The 16,365-nt window shown below is 41.8% G+C and overlaps 1 protein-coding gene across 11 annotated transcripts in view; it reads left to right on the top strand.

Moving 5' to 3' along the window:
* DNM1 (dynamin 1) overlaps window positions 1-16,365 on the top strand; it is a 230,760-nt gene that overhangs the window by 200,975 nt on the left and 13,420 nt on the right. For 9 of the 11 annotated variants that reach the window (XM_073541090.1, XM_073541093.1, XM_073541098.1 and 6 more), the window contains 5 exons: window positions 5,062-5,171; window positions 7,216-7,327; window positions 8,527-8,697; window positions 9,431-9,672; window positions 9,763-9,978. In XM_073541090.1, the coding sequence (XP_073397191.1) occupies window positions 5,062-5,171; window positions 7,216-7,327; window positions 8,527-8,697; window positions 9,431-9,672; window positions 9,763-9,978 (851 nt within the window). Of the gene's footprint in view, window positions 1-5,061; window positions 5,172-7,215; window positions 7,328-7,905; window positions 7,918-8,526; window positions 8,698-9,430; window positions 9,673-9,762; window positions 9,979-16,365 lie in introns of all 11 variants that reach the window. The other 2 variants (XM_073541100.1, XM_073541099.1) reach the window with 1 other exon arrangement.

Below are 16,365 nucleotides of genomic sequence, written 5' to 3'. Positions count from 1 at the left end.
ACCTATTACATCTGTGATCAGTGTGAGGTGATCACTAAGGGCTCATACCCATTTGCAAGAAATAAAAACGGTCCGATTTCCTGACCAAAAAAAAGATGAGTGCTATGTGAGTGTAATGCGATTTCCGTGCGATTTTTCTACGGAACATCGGTATGACATGCGTATGCTTCATATGCAATGCAATTTTAACATGAGCTTTTACATACAGCAGTTCTCTCTATGTTATATCTCATGTTAAAATATTGCATTGTTAAAAAAAAACTGTACACATACCCATCATACATATCCACCATCCCATAGGCCCGTGCCCATATACCCATCATACATATCCTCCATCCCATAGTCCCATGCCCATATACCCATCATACATATTCGCCATCCCATAGTCCCATGCCATATACCCATCATACATATTCGCCATCCCATAGTCGAGTGCCCATATACCCATCACACATCCTTCATCTCATAGTCGCATGCCCATATACCCATCATACATATCCTCCATCCCATAGTCCCGTGCCCATATACCCATCATACATATCCGCCATCCCATAGTCCCGTGCCCATATACCCATCATACATATCCACCATCCCATAGTCCCATGCCCATATACCCATCATACATATCCACCATCCCATAGGCCCATGCCCATATACCCATCATACATATCCTCCATCCCATAGTCGAGTGCCCATATACCCATCACACATCCTCCATCCCATAGGCCCGTGCCCATATACCCATCCTCCATCCCATAGTCCTGTGCCCATATATACCCATCATACATATCCTCCATCCCATAGTAGAGTACCCATATACCCATCATACACATCCTCCATCCCATAATCTCATGCCCATATATACCCATCATACATATCCTCCATCCCATAGTAGAGTGCCCATATACCATACCCATCACACATCCTCCATCCCATAGTAGATTGCCCATATACCCATCATACATATTCTCCATCCCATAGTCCCATACCCATATACCCATCATACATATCCTCCATCCCATAATCCCGTGCCCATATACCCATCATACATATCCTCCATCCCATAGTCCCATGCCCATATACCCATCATACATATTCTCCATCCCATAGCCCCATGCCCATATACCCATCATGCATATTCGCCATCCCTTAGTCGAGTGCCCATATACCCATCACACATCCTCCATCCCATAGTCCCATGCCCATATACCCATCATACATATTCTCCATCCCATAGTCCCATGCCCATATACCCATCATACATATTCGCCATCCCATAGTCGAGTGCCCATATACCCATCACACATCCTTCATCTCATAGTCCCATGCCCATATACCCATGATACATATCCTCCATCCCATAGTCGAGTGCCCATATACCCATCATACATATCCGCTATCCTATAGTCCCGTGCCCATATACCTGTCATACATATCCTCCATCCCATAGTCCAGTACCCATATACCCATCACACATCCTCCATCCCATAGGCCCGTGCCCATATACCCATCATACACATCCTCCATCCCATAGTCCCGTGCCCATATATACCCATCATCCATATCCTCCATCCCATAGTAGAGTGCCCATATACCCATCATACACATCCTCCATCCCATAGTCACGTGCCCATATATACCCATCATACATATCCTCCATCCCATAGTAGAGTGCCCATATACCATACCCATCACACATCCTCCATCCCATAGTAGATTGCCCATATACCCATCATACATATTCTCCATCCCATAGTCCCATACCCATATACCCATCATACATATCCTCCATCCCATAGTCCCGTGCCCATATACCCATCATACATATCCTCCATCCCATAGTCCCATGCCCATATACCCATCATACATATTCTCCATCCCATAGTCCCATGCCCATATACCCATCACACATCCTCCATCCCATAGTCCCGTGCCCATATACCCATCATACATATCCACGATCCCATAGGCCCGTTCCCATATACCCATCATACATATCCTCCATCCCATAGTCCCATGCCCATATACCCATCATACACATCCTTCATCTCATAGTCCCATGCCCATATACCCATCATACATATCCTTCATCCCATAGTCGAGTGCCCATATACCCATCATACATATCCGCCATCCCATAGTCCCGTGCCCATATACCCGTCATACATATCCTCCATCCCATAGTCCAGTGCCCATATATCCATCACACATCCTCCATCCCATAGTCCCGTGCCCATATACCCGTCATACATATCCTCCATCCCATAATCCAGTGCCCACGTATCCATCACTCATCCTCCATCCCATAGTCAACCATTATGACATCATAATGAGCGGCGGGGCTTGATACGCACACACTTTTTCCCCCATTATGTAGATAGGGGCAAAATTGTTTGGTGAATTGGAACGCACGGGGTTAAAATTTCTCCTCACGACATAGCTTAGGACACTCTCGGGGTCCAGACGTGTGACTGTGCCAAATTTTGTGGCTGTAGCTGCGACGGTGCGGATGCCAATCCCGGACACACACACACACACACATACATACATACATACATACACACATTGAGCTTTATATATTATACACTACCGTTCAAAAGTTTAGGGTCACTTAGAAATGTCCTTATTTTTGAAAGAAAAGCACATTTTTTTCCAATGAAGATAACATTAAATGATTCAGAAATACACTCTATACACTGTTAATGTGGTAAATGACTATTCTAGCTGCAAACGTCTGGTTTGTAATGCAATATCTTCATAGGCGTATAGAGGCCCATTTCCAACAACCATCACTCCAGTGTTATTATGGTGCTTTGTGCTTGCTAACTGTGTAAGAAGGCTAATGGATGGTTCGAATACCTTTGAAAACCCTTGTGCAAGTATGTTAGCACAGCTGAAAACAGTTTGGCTGATTAGAGAAGCTATAAACCTGACCTTCCTTTGAGCTAGTTGAGAATCTGGTGCATTACATTTGTTGGTTCCATTAAACTCTCAAAATGGCCAGAAACAATAGAACTTTTATGTGAAACTCGACAGTCTATTCTTGTTCTGAGAAATTAAGGCTATTCCATGCGAGAAATTGCCAAGAGACTGAAGATTTCCTACAACGGTGTGTACTACTCCCTTCAGAGGAGAGCACAAACAGGCTCTAACCAGGGTAGAAAGAGAAGTGGGAGGCCCCGCTGCACAACTGAGCAACAAGACAAGTACATTAGAGTCTGTAGTTTGAGAAATCGACGCCTCACAGGTCCTCAACTGGCAGCTTCATTAAATATTACACGCAAAACGCCAGTGTCAACGTCTACAGTGAAGAGGTGACTCCAGGATGCCGGCCTTCAGGGCAGAGTGGCAAAGAAAAAGCCATATCTGAGACTGGCTAATAAAAGGAAAAGATTAATATGGGCAAATGAAAACAGACATTGGACAGAGGAAGATTGGAAAAAAGTGTTATGGACAGACGAATCCAAGTTTGAGGTGTTTGAATCACACAGAAGAACATTTGTGAGATGCAAAACAACTGAAAAGATGCTGGAAGAGTGCCTGACACCATCTGTCAAGCATGGTGGAGGTAATGTGATGGTCTGGGGTTGCTTTGGTGCTGGTAAAGTGGGAGATTTGTACAAAGTAAAAGGGATTTTGAATAAGGAAGGCTATCACTCCATTTTGCAACACGATGCCATACCCTGTGGACAGCGCTTGATTGGAGCCAATTTCATCCTACAACAGGACAATGACCCAAAGCACACGTCCAAATTATGCAAGAACTATTTCGGGAAGAAGCAGGCAGCTGGTATTCTATCTGTAATGGAGTGGCCAGCGCAGTCACCAGATCTCAACCCCATTGAGCTGTATAGTGCGCAAAAAGTGCCCATCAAGCCAAACCAACTTGTGGGAGGGGCTTCTGGAAGCATGGGGTGAAATTTCTCCAGATTACCTCAGCAAACTAATTGCTAGAATGCCAAAGTTTTGCAATGTTGTAATTGCTGCAAAGGGAGCATTCTTTGACTAAAGCAAAGTTTGAAGGAGAAAATTATTATTTCAAATAAAAATCTTTTTTTCGAACCTTGTCAATGTCTGGACTAGATTTTAAATTCATTTGGCAACTCATTTGATTAATAAAAGTATGAGTTTTCATGGAAAACACAAAATTGTCTGGGTGACCCCAAACTTTTGAACGGTAGTGTATAACTTAAACCACATCTAACCATCAGCCATCTGACCTAAACACTAATCCAATGCTTAGAGATCATGACTGTTTCACACGCAACCTTAAACACAATACCCCTCTAATACTTATGGTATTACGATGTATTTGTAACTAAATAATTACCGCATGATCAAAACCAGTTTAATGTTTCATGGACCAATGTATATCTTTCCCTCTCACCCCACCCCCCTCCTTCCCCCCCTTAGTTCATATGATCCCTATTTTTTGTACTACAGTTCTCCTTGGTTCTTCCTTTTTTCTAGGAACCAAGTCATATGCGATGTACCTATTACCGATTCTACTATCTCTGCACTGACCGTATGACTTGTATTGGACTATCGGTTTAAAACTTAATAAAAATGTATTGATTAAAAAAGGTTAGGAGATCCCTATTGTCCCAGTAGGTAAGGTAGCAAGTGCTGTAGATACGCCATAAACATCTGGTAGGAAATTCTCCTTAAAGGATGAGATATTTTAAGATACCCTAGCCAGTGGTGTAACTATAGTGGATGCAAGGGTAGGTGTTGTGTCTGAGTCCTAGAACCTTGGGGGGCCCAAAAGGTTCCTTTGGCCCATCTAAGAAGAGCAATAGCTGGGGGCTCCTTTGAAGATTTTGCATTGAGGCCCATGATTCTCTTGTAGGTTATCAAGATGAAAGGGAATGATAACATATGACCACGAGGTTTGTAGTCAGAACCATGGTGACACATAGGTCGGCTTGTGAGCTGTTTACACATAACGGTATATGAAAATGTTCTATTTTACAGTAGCCACAATGGATTTCCATATCTGGACATGTAATAATGTGTCAATGGTGTCCCTGATGATAACACATTCATTTCCTCTGACAACAGGAGAAAGAGAAGAAGTATATGCTTCCCCTAGATAACCTAAAACTGAGGGATATCGAAAAGGGATTTATGTCCAGCAAACATATCTTCGCCCTGTTCAACACTGAGCAAAGGTAAGGACATGAGTGAGGTCAAGATTCTAAAAAGCTAAAGTTAGCATTGGAACGGCATTATTCAGTGTCTCTCTGGGTTGGAGGGTTTTGTCAGGTCTAAGCTCCTGCCCACTTGCTGTTTTTAGTCCATATTTTTTTTTGTCATTTCAGTTTATTCAATGCCCTTATACTGCCATATAATATACAACAATACTGTTATAATGTCCTAAAACAATACAACAGTATGGTGCCCTTAAAAAAACAATATTTCAACCATAACACATATTAACGCTATATTTTTCTCATATAATACTGCAGTTAATTTCCAAAATAATACCGCCATACACTTCTGAATAATACTGAGTGGTTTTATTTTGGTTGGTGGAGTTCATGTCCTTTGGGCATCCTTTAGAAAATGGTGGCTTTGGGCAGTCATCCACTTTAGCCATCTCCTGACACTAGCCTTACTTGTTGGCTCCATTACTTTCCCTGTGTTGGTATTAACCCATGCTAACCTTCACCTTAGGCATAGCTCCGAAGCATCTCATATTCAACGTGGCTGGCCCGATTTGAGAGGTCTGTCCCGGCACGTCAGTGCCTTATCCCAACTTCCACTCTCTCTTCTCAGCGTCTTCATCACACCGTAGCTCCTCTTCTGGAGGATGACTGGCATCTCTGCTCTGCACACACTTATATTAATTAAACAATGCTCTTCTTTTTCTGATCTGGTCTCAATCAAACCCATAAGCAGCATCAGTGTAGGCAACATCAGCTAAAGCTATGAGCCACAGCTTGCACTAAACAGTGTAGGAGAATTTTCTATACTTGAAGCTGCATTGCAGGCTCTGAACCCACAAGCAGATTATGCTGATACATAGAGATACATCTGTACATAGCAGTGTATTTCTATGTCACTGAATTCTGGAGGGAAAATAAATGTCTAAAATTTTTTTCTTCTGATTTGGACTCCTAGGGAATCGAGCCAATAATGTATATAATGGCAAGCTGCAGCTAAAGCTATGAGCCACAGCCTGCACTGATCAGCAGAGGAGAATTTTGTATACTCAAATCTGCATTGCAGGCTCTGACCCCACAGACAGATTATTGTGGTGCATAGAGATACAATGAAATGCACTGTATATACAATGTATCTGTATTCTAGAGGTAAAGAAAAAGTCAGATTTTCTTTTCTTCCTAAAAAATTACTAAAAAAAATGTTTTTAAACAATTATAACAATGTAATTTTTACTGCTGTTTAAAAAAAAGAATAAAATAAATAATAATAATAATAATAATAATAATATACATCACAAATCAGCAAACTGCAGACATATTTGTTGCCTCTGTAATCATAACAACCTGCACGACACACTGATCCAATTAGATCGATACATGTTGTAAAAAAATGCGATTTGTTTTGTTCTATTGAACCCATAGAAATATAATAAAAATGTAACGCTGAGGCCATATTCACACGTAGTACGAATGCTGCGTTTTTTCCTACTGTTTTTTTCTCTGCACAATTTCTGCAGGTGTCCGCATGATGCAATAGCAATCTTTGATTATTGTGTTTGCATTGAAAAAAAACTTTAGTGCAGAATCAAAGCTTTTCTGTACTATAAATACCACTTAACAAATGCTTTACATCTGCACCAAAAACGCATCAAATAATGTTTAAAAGGCACCAAAAATGCAACACATATGCAATAATTGCTACCTCATCTGACATTTCCTCCTGCCAGGGTAGAAAGATGGTAAATGGGTGTGGCTTGAAGAGTGGCTAGTGGCATAGTCAAAATTAGCTGTGGCGCTCTACATGTGCCACATAGTTTTTCAGGAGGTATGCCTTAGGGAGCATGGAAAAATACTTTTTCTCAAACGTAGGTTTGGATTAGAGGGGTAGTCAGGGTCTTCTTTTCAATTTTGCTTTTATGCTGTCTATTTACTAATATCCATTCCATGTCCAAAAGTTGAGTTACCCTTGAAATCACCAAATAAGTGATAACTGAATATGTCACATAATTTTCGGTTCATTCCAAAATTGTTATCTCTGTGGTCCTTAAAGGAACGTTTACAAGGATTACCGTCAACTGGAGTTGGCCTGCGAGACTCAAGAGGAGGTGGACAGTTGGAAGGCTTCTTTCCTACGTGCCGGTGTTTACCCAGAAAGGGTTGGGGTACGTACAAAGATATCATGCATGATGGTAGATTGTGATGTCTCATACAAATGCTTTCAATATCGTCAAGAGTGTGGAAGTCCTATACCACTGGCCAAATGTTCATTGGAAGTCCAAAATGAATATCTAAGAAACCCTTTATGATAAAGCGCTACATTTTTACTTGGTTTGATATCATTTTAATATAATGCTCCTCAGTGGTGGATCTAGACAGAGTGGGCCTCCTGTGCAAGAACAGTATATGGGCCCCACTTTGTGTCTGTGACAAAAGCTGCTTGTTGCTTTGGAGGTGGAAGTAAGCCCCCTTACTTCTTGGTCCCTTTGCAGCTACACAGATTGCACCAATGGTGTGTCCACCCCTTGATTTTACCCCATTTTTCACAGTTCCTCAAAAAGCTACAAATGACTTTGTCCCTTGGTTTCCTAGGCTGGTTCTTCCCTCATTTTTATCTTTTTCTGTTTTGATAAATTTGAGGCCCCAGGATCCCTCCTTAACCACTAACTGTAGTGTTTTTCTATTTTGTCCCCTTTTTTGTGTGTATTATTCTATTCTGTTGTGGCTCAATCTGACTTCAAAGGACAAGGATAAAGTAAGTTGTGCTATCAGCTTCCGGGGAAGTCATGATACTTTCTCTCCTGCTTCTTTAACAACCTCACTTTCCTTTCTTTTCCTTCCATGAAAAAGGGCCCCGTGGCTCAAGACGGAGTTTTCAGGGGGGGGGGGCTACAGTTCTTCCCTGGCCGTCCTCATCATTTTTATCCTCAGTTCCGTCTGTTTCCAAGTCTAGTCAGAACATTTAATTTGGGGTCTTTCCCTCTTTTTTTCTCTCTCCTGATTCTGGCATTCTCCTGAATTTTCTTCATTAACATTATTTTTATTTTGCATGCCTTGACATAAGACATTGAACCGGTCCAGCCTAGGTTACCCTTGAGGGTCTTTGTTTTCTATTACCCGCCAAGGTTTTATCCCATTTTAGATTTTCAAAATCATTTGAAAATAACCTATGACAAGGCGTCCAGAGCGAAAGAAAAAAAATGAAAAGTATAATGATCAAATCACAGTTTTTGGTTAAATATGGAGTCCTTGGCTCTTTCGGTTCAGTGTCGGTAGCAAACTATGCCATGGACGCAATTGTAAAGGGACCTGCTGTTCCTATCCTTAATCTCCTTTCTACTTTTTTGCTTCTCTTGTCCTGCAGGCTAGTGAGTCCGAAGAGAATGGCTCTGACAGCTTCATGCATTCAATGGATCCTCAACTGGAAAGGCAGGTGGAGACCATCCGTAACCTGGTGGATTCCTACATGGGCATTGTCAACAAGACCATCCGGGACCTCATGCCCAAAACTATTATGCATCTCATGATAAATAATGTAAGTGTCTCAGTAGAAATCTCACTAAAAAGACCACCTATTTAAAGAGTTTCAACACCTTTGGCTTGAAATAACTGATGTTGACATGTTAGTGATTACCTTAGCAATTCTTCAGTCTTTGTTCCTTTATTCATATTCATCTCCACCAGTTTCAAACTTGTTTCATGTATGAGTGACTCTCCCAGTTATATAGGCTATAAGTGAGATCTTTGTGAATCTTCATTAGCTCCTATATCAACACACCTTCTATCCGCCACTTATTTCATCTACTTATGATTTCCTTCTTATCTGTAGCCTATTTTCTCTGCCCTCCCTGAGACTGTAAATACTTTCTCCCCTCTCCAGGCTGGGGAAATCTGTGCTAATGTGTATATGGCTTTTAAGACGACCAAAGTCAGATTTTCTGTGACAGATACATACTGTATATTTTCATTGATGTAGGTGCTTGTAGTTTCTAACAAAATAATTTACACCCATCTTGGCCGTGTTAAAATTCAACTTTCTGTGCGCCAACTATGATTTTAGGTTGGACAGTAATGGAGCCGTGGGCTTTTGCTTTTACACAGCTGCCAATCTGAAAAATCCGAGCTTCAGTATAGAGATTGATACAGGAAGACAACTATAGCCTGAGCCTTTTAGACTTTCATCAGGAGGTAGATTTGTGACTGCTGTTGGCTAGAGATACAAAAAAGAACATTGTACGGTGCTAACTCTGTTTGTATTTGATATACAGACTAAAGATTTCATCCACTCAGATCTCCTTGCCAACTTGTACTCATGTGGTGATCAGAATACCCTGATGGAAGAGTCGCTAGAACAGGCACAACACAGGGATGAGATGTTGCGCATGTATCATGCCCTGAAAGAAGCCTTAAATATTATCGGCGACATTAACACAACAACTATAAGCACCCCCATGCCTCCACCCGTAGATGACTCATGGCTACAGGTGCAAAATGTACCCAGCGGGCGTAGGTAAGTAGAAAGCAATGTTGGGGTGACATGTAATATAGAGATACACTTCATTTCACATGATGTGCTCATTAAATATTTATTGGAAATCAGGTCTCCTACATCAAGCCCTACCCCGCAAAGGAGAGCACCTGCGGTACCTCCAGCCAGACCTGGATCACGAGGACCAGCACCAGGTCCACCTCCACCTGGCACCACCCTTGGGAGTGCACCACCAGTTCCATCTAGGCCTGGGGCATCCCCTGATCCTTTTGGTCCACCTCCCCAAATTCCCTCTAGGCCTAACCGTGCCCCTCCTGGTGTCCCTAGGTAAGTTTGTATGGTCTGAGAATAATTTTCTTATAAGCACATTGTGCTTAATATCCAGCCAGAGACTATGACAAGGTCTTAATATTCTGTCTTTAATTAAGTATTCAAAGGTGCACTAATTATCCAGGATTTAAGTATCTGAAGTTGTAATGATCATTTTAAAGTTTAGTAAGAACATCACACACAGGGGAACAGCATGACGGAAGTGGAATATAGCCAAAGGACAACCAGATAAGAAGACATACGTCTTTGCATGCCGCAGCACACAGTTACTTACTCTTTTGGCTACCTTGGTGTCTCCTCTCCACCAGCTGTCTGCTTCTTACTCCAGCAGTGCCACTTAAAGGGGTATACCGATCTCCAAGATTCTATCCCAATATGTAGTAGATGTAATACTAATAACATTAGTAAATCCTTCCAATTAGAAATGTAGTATAGTTCTTCTGATTCACTGTGTAGCTTTCCCAATATGCAGGGTATTGCAGTAGCTTAGGTATCCATGGTTACAACCACTAGCAAATAACTGTCACTATATGAGTGGTCGTAGGGATGGGAAAACTTTGTTACAGTTTGGGTGCAGTTCGGGTTCGGGTCCAGGGCCATTCTAATTATACTACCTGTCCAACGACGTGTCCTCCCGTCCAGCGACACGTCTTCCCGTCCCGCTGTCTCCTGGCCGCATCTGCTTTTGCGCTGCTCATTAACTGCCGGCAGTATTCACTGCCCAGTGTTCGTGCGGTATCAATAATAATAATTATGATGGCCCATATCTGTAAAGTTCAGGGTTCGGACACAAGTTCGCGTCATCTCCGGCCCCGAACTCGAACTTAAAAAAAAGTTGGGCGAACCCGCCGATCCCGGACATCGGGGGGTTCGCCCATCACTAGTCGTAACCTTGGATACCTAAGCTACTGCAATGCCCTGCACATGGGATAAGTTACATAGCGAATCAGAAGAACTCTACTACATTTGTAATTGGAGGTATTTGCTAATATTATTATTACACTTACTACATATTGGGATAGGATCTTGGAGATGGTAATACCCATTTAAGTCCATTTTTTCTGCCTCTTAAAGGGGATGTGGCCAAATTCAAAATAACTTCATATTAAGGGCTCTTTAAACTTACACCTCACCAGGCAAAATTGACTCATGTGCCAACTGTGGCACACTTGCCATAGGTTGTTGACCACTGATCCAGTAGTCACATAATGATCTCTTACGATAGGTTTTTCTAGCCGAGGAATGGCCCCTACAGCCAAATCATTCAGGCTTAAGCCCTCTTTTCGCATTCAGACTAATATTGGTCGCAATCGCTAATATCAACAGGTTTTACTGACTGACTGACAGTCTAATTTGTAGAGGGCACCGGATAGGTGATTGCCAGGTGAGATAAGGATCTGGCATGTCTTATTTCGGACTGTTAATCGCTTTGTTCTCTCGGAGATAAGCCACCACTACTGGAGTCCAGCAGTTGCTCGCTAATAAAGAAGATGGCAGAGATGGCTGTCAGCCAAACAATTGGCTAAAGTATTGTTCGGCTGACAGCTATCTATTTTGTATACATCATTGTCCACCTACCTTATATTATACAGTTGTGCTCAAAAGTTCATATACCCGGAAGAAATTTTGCTTTCTTGTCCTTTTTCAGATAATATGAATGATAACACCAATTTTTTTTCTCCACTCATGGTTAGTGGTTTGGTAAAGCCACTTATTGTCAATCTACTGTGTTTTCTCTTTTTAAATCATAATGACAACCCAAAACATCCAAATGACCCTGATCAAAAGTTCACATACCCTGGTGATTTTGGCCTGATAACATGCACAGAAGTTGGCACAAATGGGATTGAATGACTACTAAAGGTAACATCCTCACCTGTGACCTGTTTGATTGTAATCAGTGTGTGTGCTTAAAAGCTGAGTGAGTTTCTGGGATCCAGACACTTGCAACTTTCATCCAGCCACTGATGTTTCTGGATTGCGAGTCATGGGGAAAGCAAAAGAATTGTCATTGGATCTACGGGAAAAGGTAGTTGAACTGTATAAAACAGGAAAGAGATAAAAAAAGATATCCAAGGAATTGATAATGCCAGTCAGCAGCGTTCAAACTGTGATTAAAAAATGGAAAATCAGGGGCTCTGTAAAAACAAAACCACGGTCAGGTAGACAAACAAAAATTTCATCCACAACTGAGAGCAAAATTGTTCTGGATGCAAAGAAAACCCCACCAATAAAGCTGAAATCAGCTAAAATACTGGACTCTCTGAAAACTTGCAGTGTGGCTGTTTCAAGATGCACAATAAAGAGGCACTTGAAAAAAATGTGCTGCATGGTCGAGTCGCCAGAAGAAATTACTGCGCAGTGCCACAAAGTATCTCGCCTACAATACGCAAAACAGCACAGAGACAAGCCTCAAAACTTCTGGAACAGGATAATTTGGAGTGATGAGAACAAAATTTAACTTTTTGGCCACAACCATAAATGTTACATTTGGAGAGAGGTCAACAAGGCCTATGATGAAAGGAACACCATTCCTACTGTAAAGTACGGAGGTGGATTCGCTGATGTTTTGGGGATGTGTTACCTACAAAGGCACAGGAAACTTGGTCAAAAATGAAGGAAAGATGAATGCAGCACAGTATCAGCAATTACTGGAGGCAAATTTGCAATCACCAGCCCGGAAGCTGCGCATGGGACGTACTTGGTCATTCCAACATGACAACGATCCAAAACACAAGGCCAAGTCGACCTGTCATTGGCTACATCAGAACAAAGTGAAGGTTCTGGAGTGGCCATCTCAGTCTCCTGACCTCAATATCATTGAGTCACTCTGGGGAGATCTCAAGCACACAGTTCATGCTAGACAGCCCAGGAATTTACAGAAACTGGAGGCTTTTTGTCAAAAAGAGTGGGCATCTTTACCATCTGAGAAAATAAAGAACCTTATCCACAACTACCACAAAAGACTTCAAACTGTCATTGATGTTGGAGGGGGCATTACATAGTATTAAGAAATGGGGTATGTGAACTTTTGATCAGGGTCATTTGAATGTTTTGGGTTGTCATTATGATCTAAAAAGAGAAAACACAGTAGTTTCACAATAAATGGCTTCACCCAACCACTATCCATGAGTGGAGAAAAGGTTTAGTGTTTTCATTCATATTCTCTGAAAAAAAGTCAAGAAAGCAAAAATTCTGCCAGGATATGCAAACTTTTGAGCGCAACTGTATGTTGGCCGGGGATATACAAGTGGAGACTTTACTGTAAGTAAACTTGCTGGTACAATATTAGTACTGTTCTGAGGTAGTGACACCTTTCGACATCATGGGTTATCCATTTTGGACAACTGAACACTCTTCAGATAATTTAGTGGGGACCAATTTTCTATAGAGGAACCTCACAGATGTCAAGAGGACAGTGCCCATGCCACCATTAGATTTATTACTTCAGATAGATGTGACCTATTTTCAGATATACTAAATGTTGGGTTGATTAGTAACCTTTGAATATTGGCCTGAATTTGACGATATGGTTAATATACGTGTCTGCTGTAAAATCATGGAGATCTTTCGTGAAACCCATCAAGTGCTCCTCCAATGGGAACTATTGATGCAGTGAAGACCTAGAAGACATGGCCGGGTACAGTCACAAGATCTGATTATACAGTAGTGCCATTAGGAATTATTATCATGAACCAGGATAGTCTGTATTAAGATTGCCCTGGACGCTTCTTGGTCCATTTTCGCACCAGACTGGCTTACTGATAGATCTGACGTAATGTAGTGGCTATGGACAAGGCCAAGATGTGATGTCGCTATGTTCAGACTTCTGATGTCATTGCATTGCTTGTGCCTAAGGATCAGGGAGTATTTTGTGTGCACATTCTGAGATCTCTACATTCACTGGTCATCATCATGGCGGACATCATGCTACTGCATAGTGCATCCTACCACGCTGCCACTACCATGTCATCCATGCTCTTCCCTTATTTCACACAGCTTTCCCTTCTACCCCATTCACATGGCAAGCCTCTATTCTATATACCCCCCAACTCCCGCTTCCTGCTCCCTAAAACCAAGTAGTGGCTATGCGTTTTATTCTGCTCGTCTATGTTAACCTAATTTAGGCCACAGACGGCACTGACCTATAAAGACTTCTCTGCTTGGATTGCGAGTGTACAAAGTGTTTTTCAATGTATACATACATGGATGCGGTAGGCATCTCTATAAAGACCCCATACAATTAAAAGGTGTCTCCATCTCATAAAGTAAAGGCATGTCTCTAGGATATGGTGGTCATCTGTAATCTTTCTCTTGCACAGCTCCCCCCCCACCCCCAGTCACATGGCTGTGCAGAGAACTGCAGTCAGCCCCATTCACTTTGCATTTCTCAACACAGCCGTGTGGCAAAGTTGGACTGTGCAGAAAAAATGTAGAATAACTTTATTCTCAGGAACTGGAACAAAAATGATGGTATTCCTTAAGATATAGGAACACCATTGTGGGTCTATTTCCATCCCCCTAATAGGCCTAACGAGCTGTGCCCCTGATACTTGGCTTCGAGGCACATCATGTTATTTTCCTATAGGGTCACATCTGATATCTGATTTTTCTTGTAACTCCAACTCCAGCATAATTGTCTCGATTTTATCCCAAATTTTTACCAATTTTAGAGAGGTAAACCTGTGTCTGGACTGCGTACCTAACCAGAGCTTGTCTCTGATGGCAGATGGTCACTTCCATTCGGCCCACTGCTTGACCTCCCAATAGGCCCTACTAGGGGGCAATTCCATAAACATTGTGGCCTCTTGCTCGGGGGAGGGAGTGAAACCAAGGGAGGTAGATATACAATAAAGTGATTGGATATATCAACCAATCAGACTTCAGCTTTCATTTTTTTAAGTCCTTTACAACGTGAAAGCAAAGACCCTATTGGTTGCTATGGGCAATTCTTCTACTTTCCACCCCATTTTATTATTAAATGGGGTTTGTGATTTTACATAAATAAAGTTCCACCATTGCTTAATGAAAAGTTCTGCAACTTTCTTATACTCCCGTTACTTTCTATTCCTCTCCATATTCCAAGTCATTGTTGTCACCTGTGAATGGAAAAATGTTTACTGTAAAACCTATCTGGATCCTGTCCTACAGGTTTAGACCTCGATATAAAAAAGAACATTATATTTCACCATAACGTGCATATTTAACAGTGGGACGTGATTAGGACAGGTTTTCAGTATGTGGATGTAAACAAGAGTGTTTCTATTCACTGACATCAATTAGAGACCTGGACAATGGTCAGGTCTTAAAAGACCAGTACGTCGCATAGCGTTTCATTATGCAACGATTGAACTTCCATTACGCAAAAATTGATTTACTTAGCATCTGCCTACTACAAGCGGTGGCCATTTTGTTTATCAACTCTCAAAATGGCCACCCAAATGGCACTTCTCTTGTATATTTAGGCAAGAGGAGTGTTTGAGCTTGCGTCTATAGGAGCCTAATCGGAACCTTTTTCATTTTTATGTCTGTTTTCGTGTCCCCCACCTCACCACTTCTTTTGTATATAGAATGAGGGTTCATTTTCCACAGCTAGATTCATCAATGACATCATGGTGAGATCGTCGGTCACAAATCCTTCTGGGATTTTGTGTCTGTGGATTGTGCTGATGAAAGCTTAACACACATGGCAACTGGGTTCTACTACTAAATCTGGAAAATACCGGGCATTGCTTAGAGCCTAAAAGAAACGTTTTTCTTTTTTTTTTTTATCTTCGTGGCCCATAGCAACCAATCAGAAGTCAGCTTTTATCTTTTAAACTGCTCTGGTAAAAAGAAATCTTCGCTGTGATTGGTTACTCTGCTCTGGTAAAATGAAAGTTGTGCTGTGATTGGTTTCTTTGGGCAATAAAGACCATTTTTCTTTTAAACACTTTTTGTAAATCTGCCCCACAATCAAATTATGTCCCATAGGCTTTCAGGACATATTGGGAGCTGCAGTTTGACTACAGCTAGTGTAGGCTTGCTCATTCTCCAGGGTAAAAATGGAGACCTCTGTAATAGTTTTCAAATCTCCCCCCGTTACCGCCAAAAGCCCGTTAGCGATTCGGAAAGACTTTTTGTGGCCCAGCATTTCAAACAGATGCAAGAACTGAGGTGTCAAGGTTTAGAGAATAGGCATGGATCACAAGAAAAGCCATAGCGTGGCTTGGTTTGTAAAATGAGGGATTGACAGGGATAACATTTTCATTAGTATGCGCCGAGGGGAATAACCCTCTGTCGGACTCCTCTGGGGGTGGATTATCACTTGCTCAACCACCAGCCGAGAGTAAGTCAGCCCCATACACATTATACGGAGTCCCTCTAAAATTGGCGGGTTCGGAC

Source organism: Dendrobates tinctorius, unplaced genomic scaffold (assembly GCF_039654945.1).
Source record: "Dendrobates tinctorius isolate UK_male_01 unplaced genomic scaffold, ASM3965494v1 ptg000120l, whole genome shotgun sequence".
Taxonomy (NCBI): domain Eukaryota; kingdom Metazoa; phylum Chordata; class Amphibia; order Anura; family Dendrobatidae; genus Dendrobates; species Dendrobates tinctorius.
The sequence above is the reverse complement of the archived record's forward strand: the minus strand, read 5'-3'. Positions and strand labels throughout refer to the sequence as shown.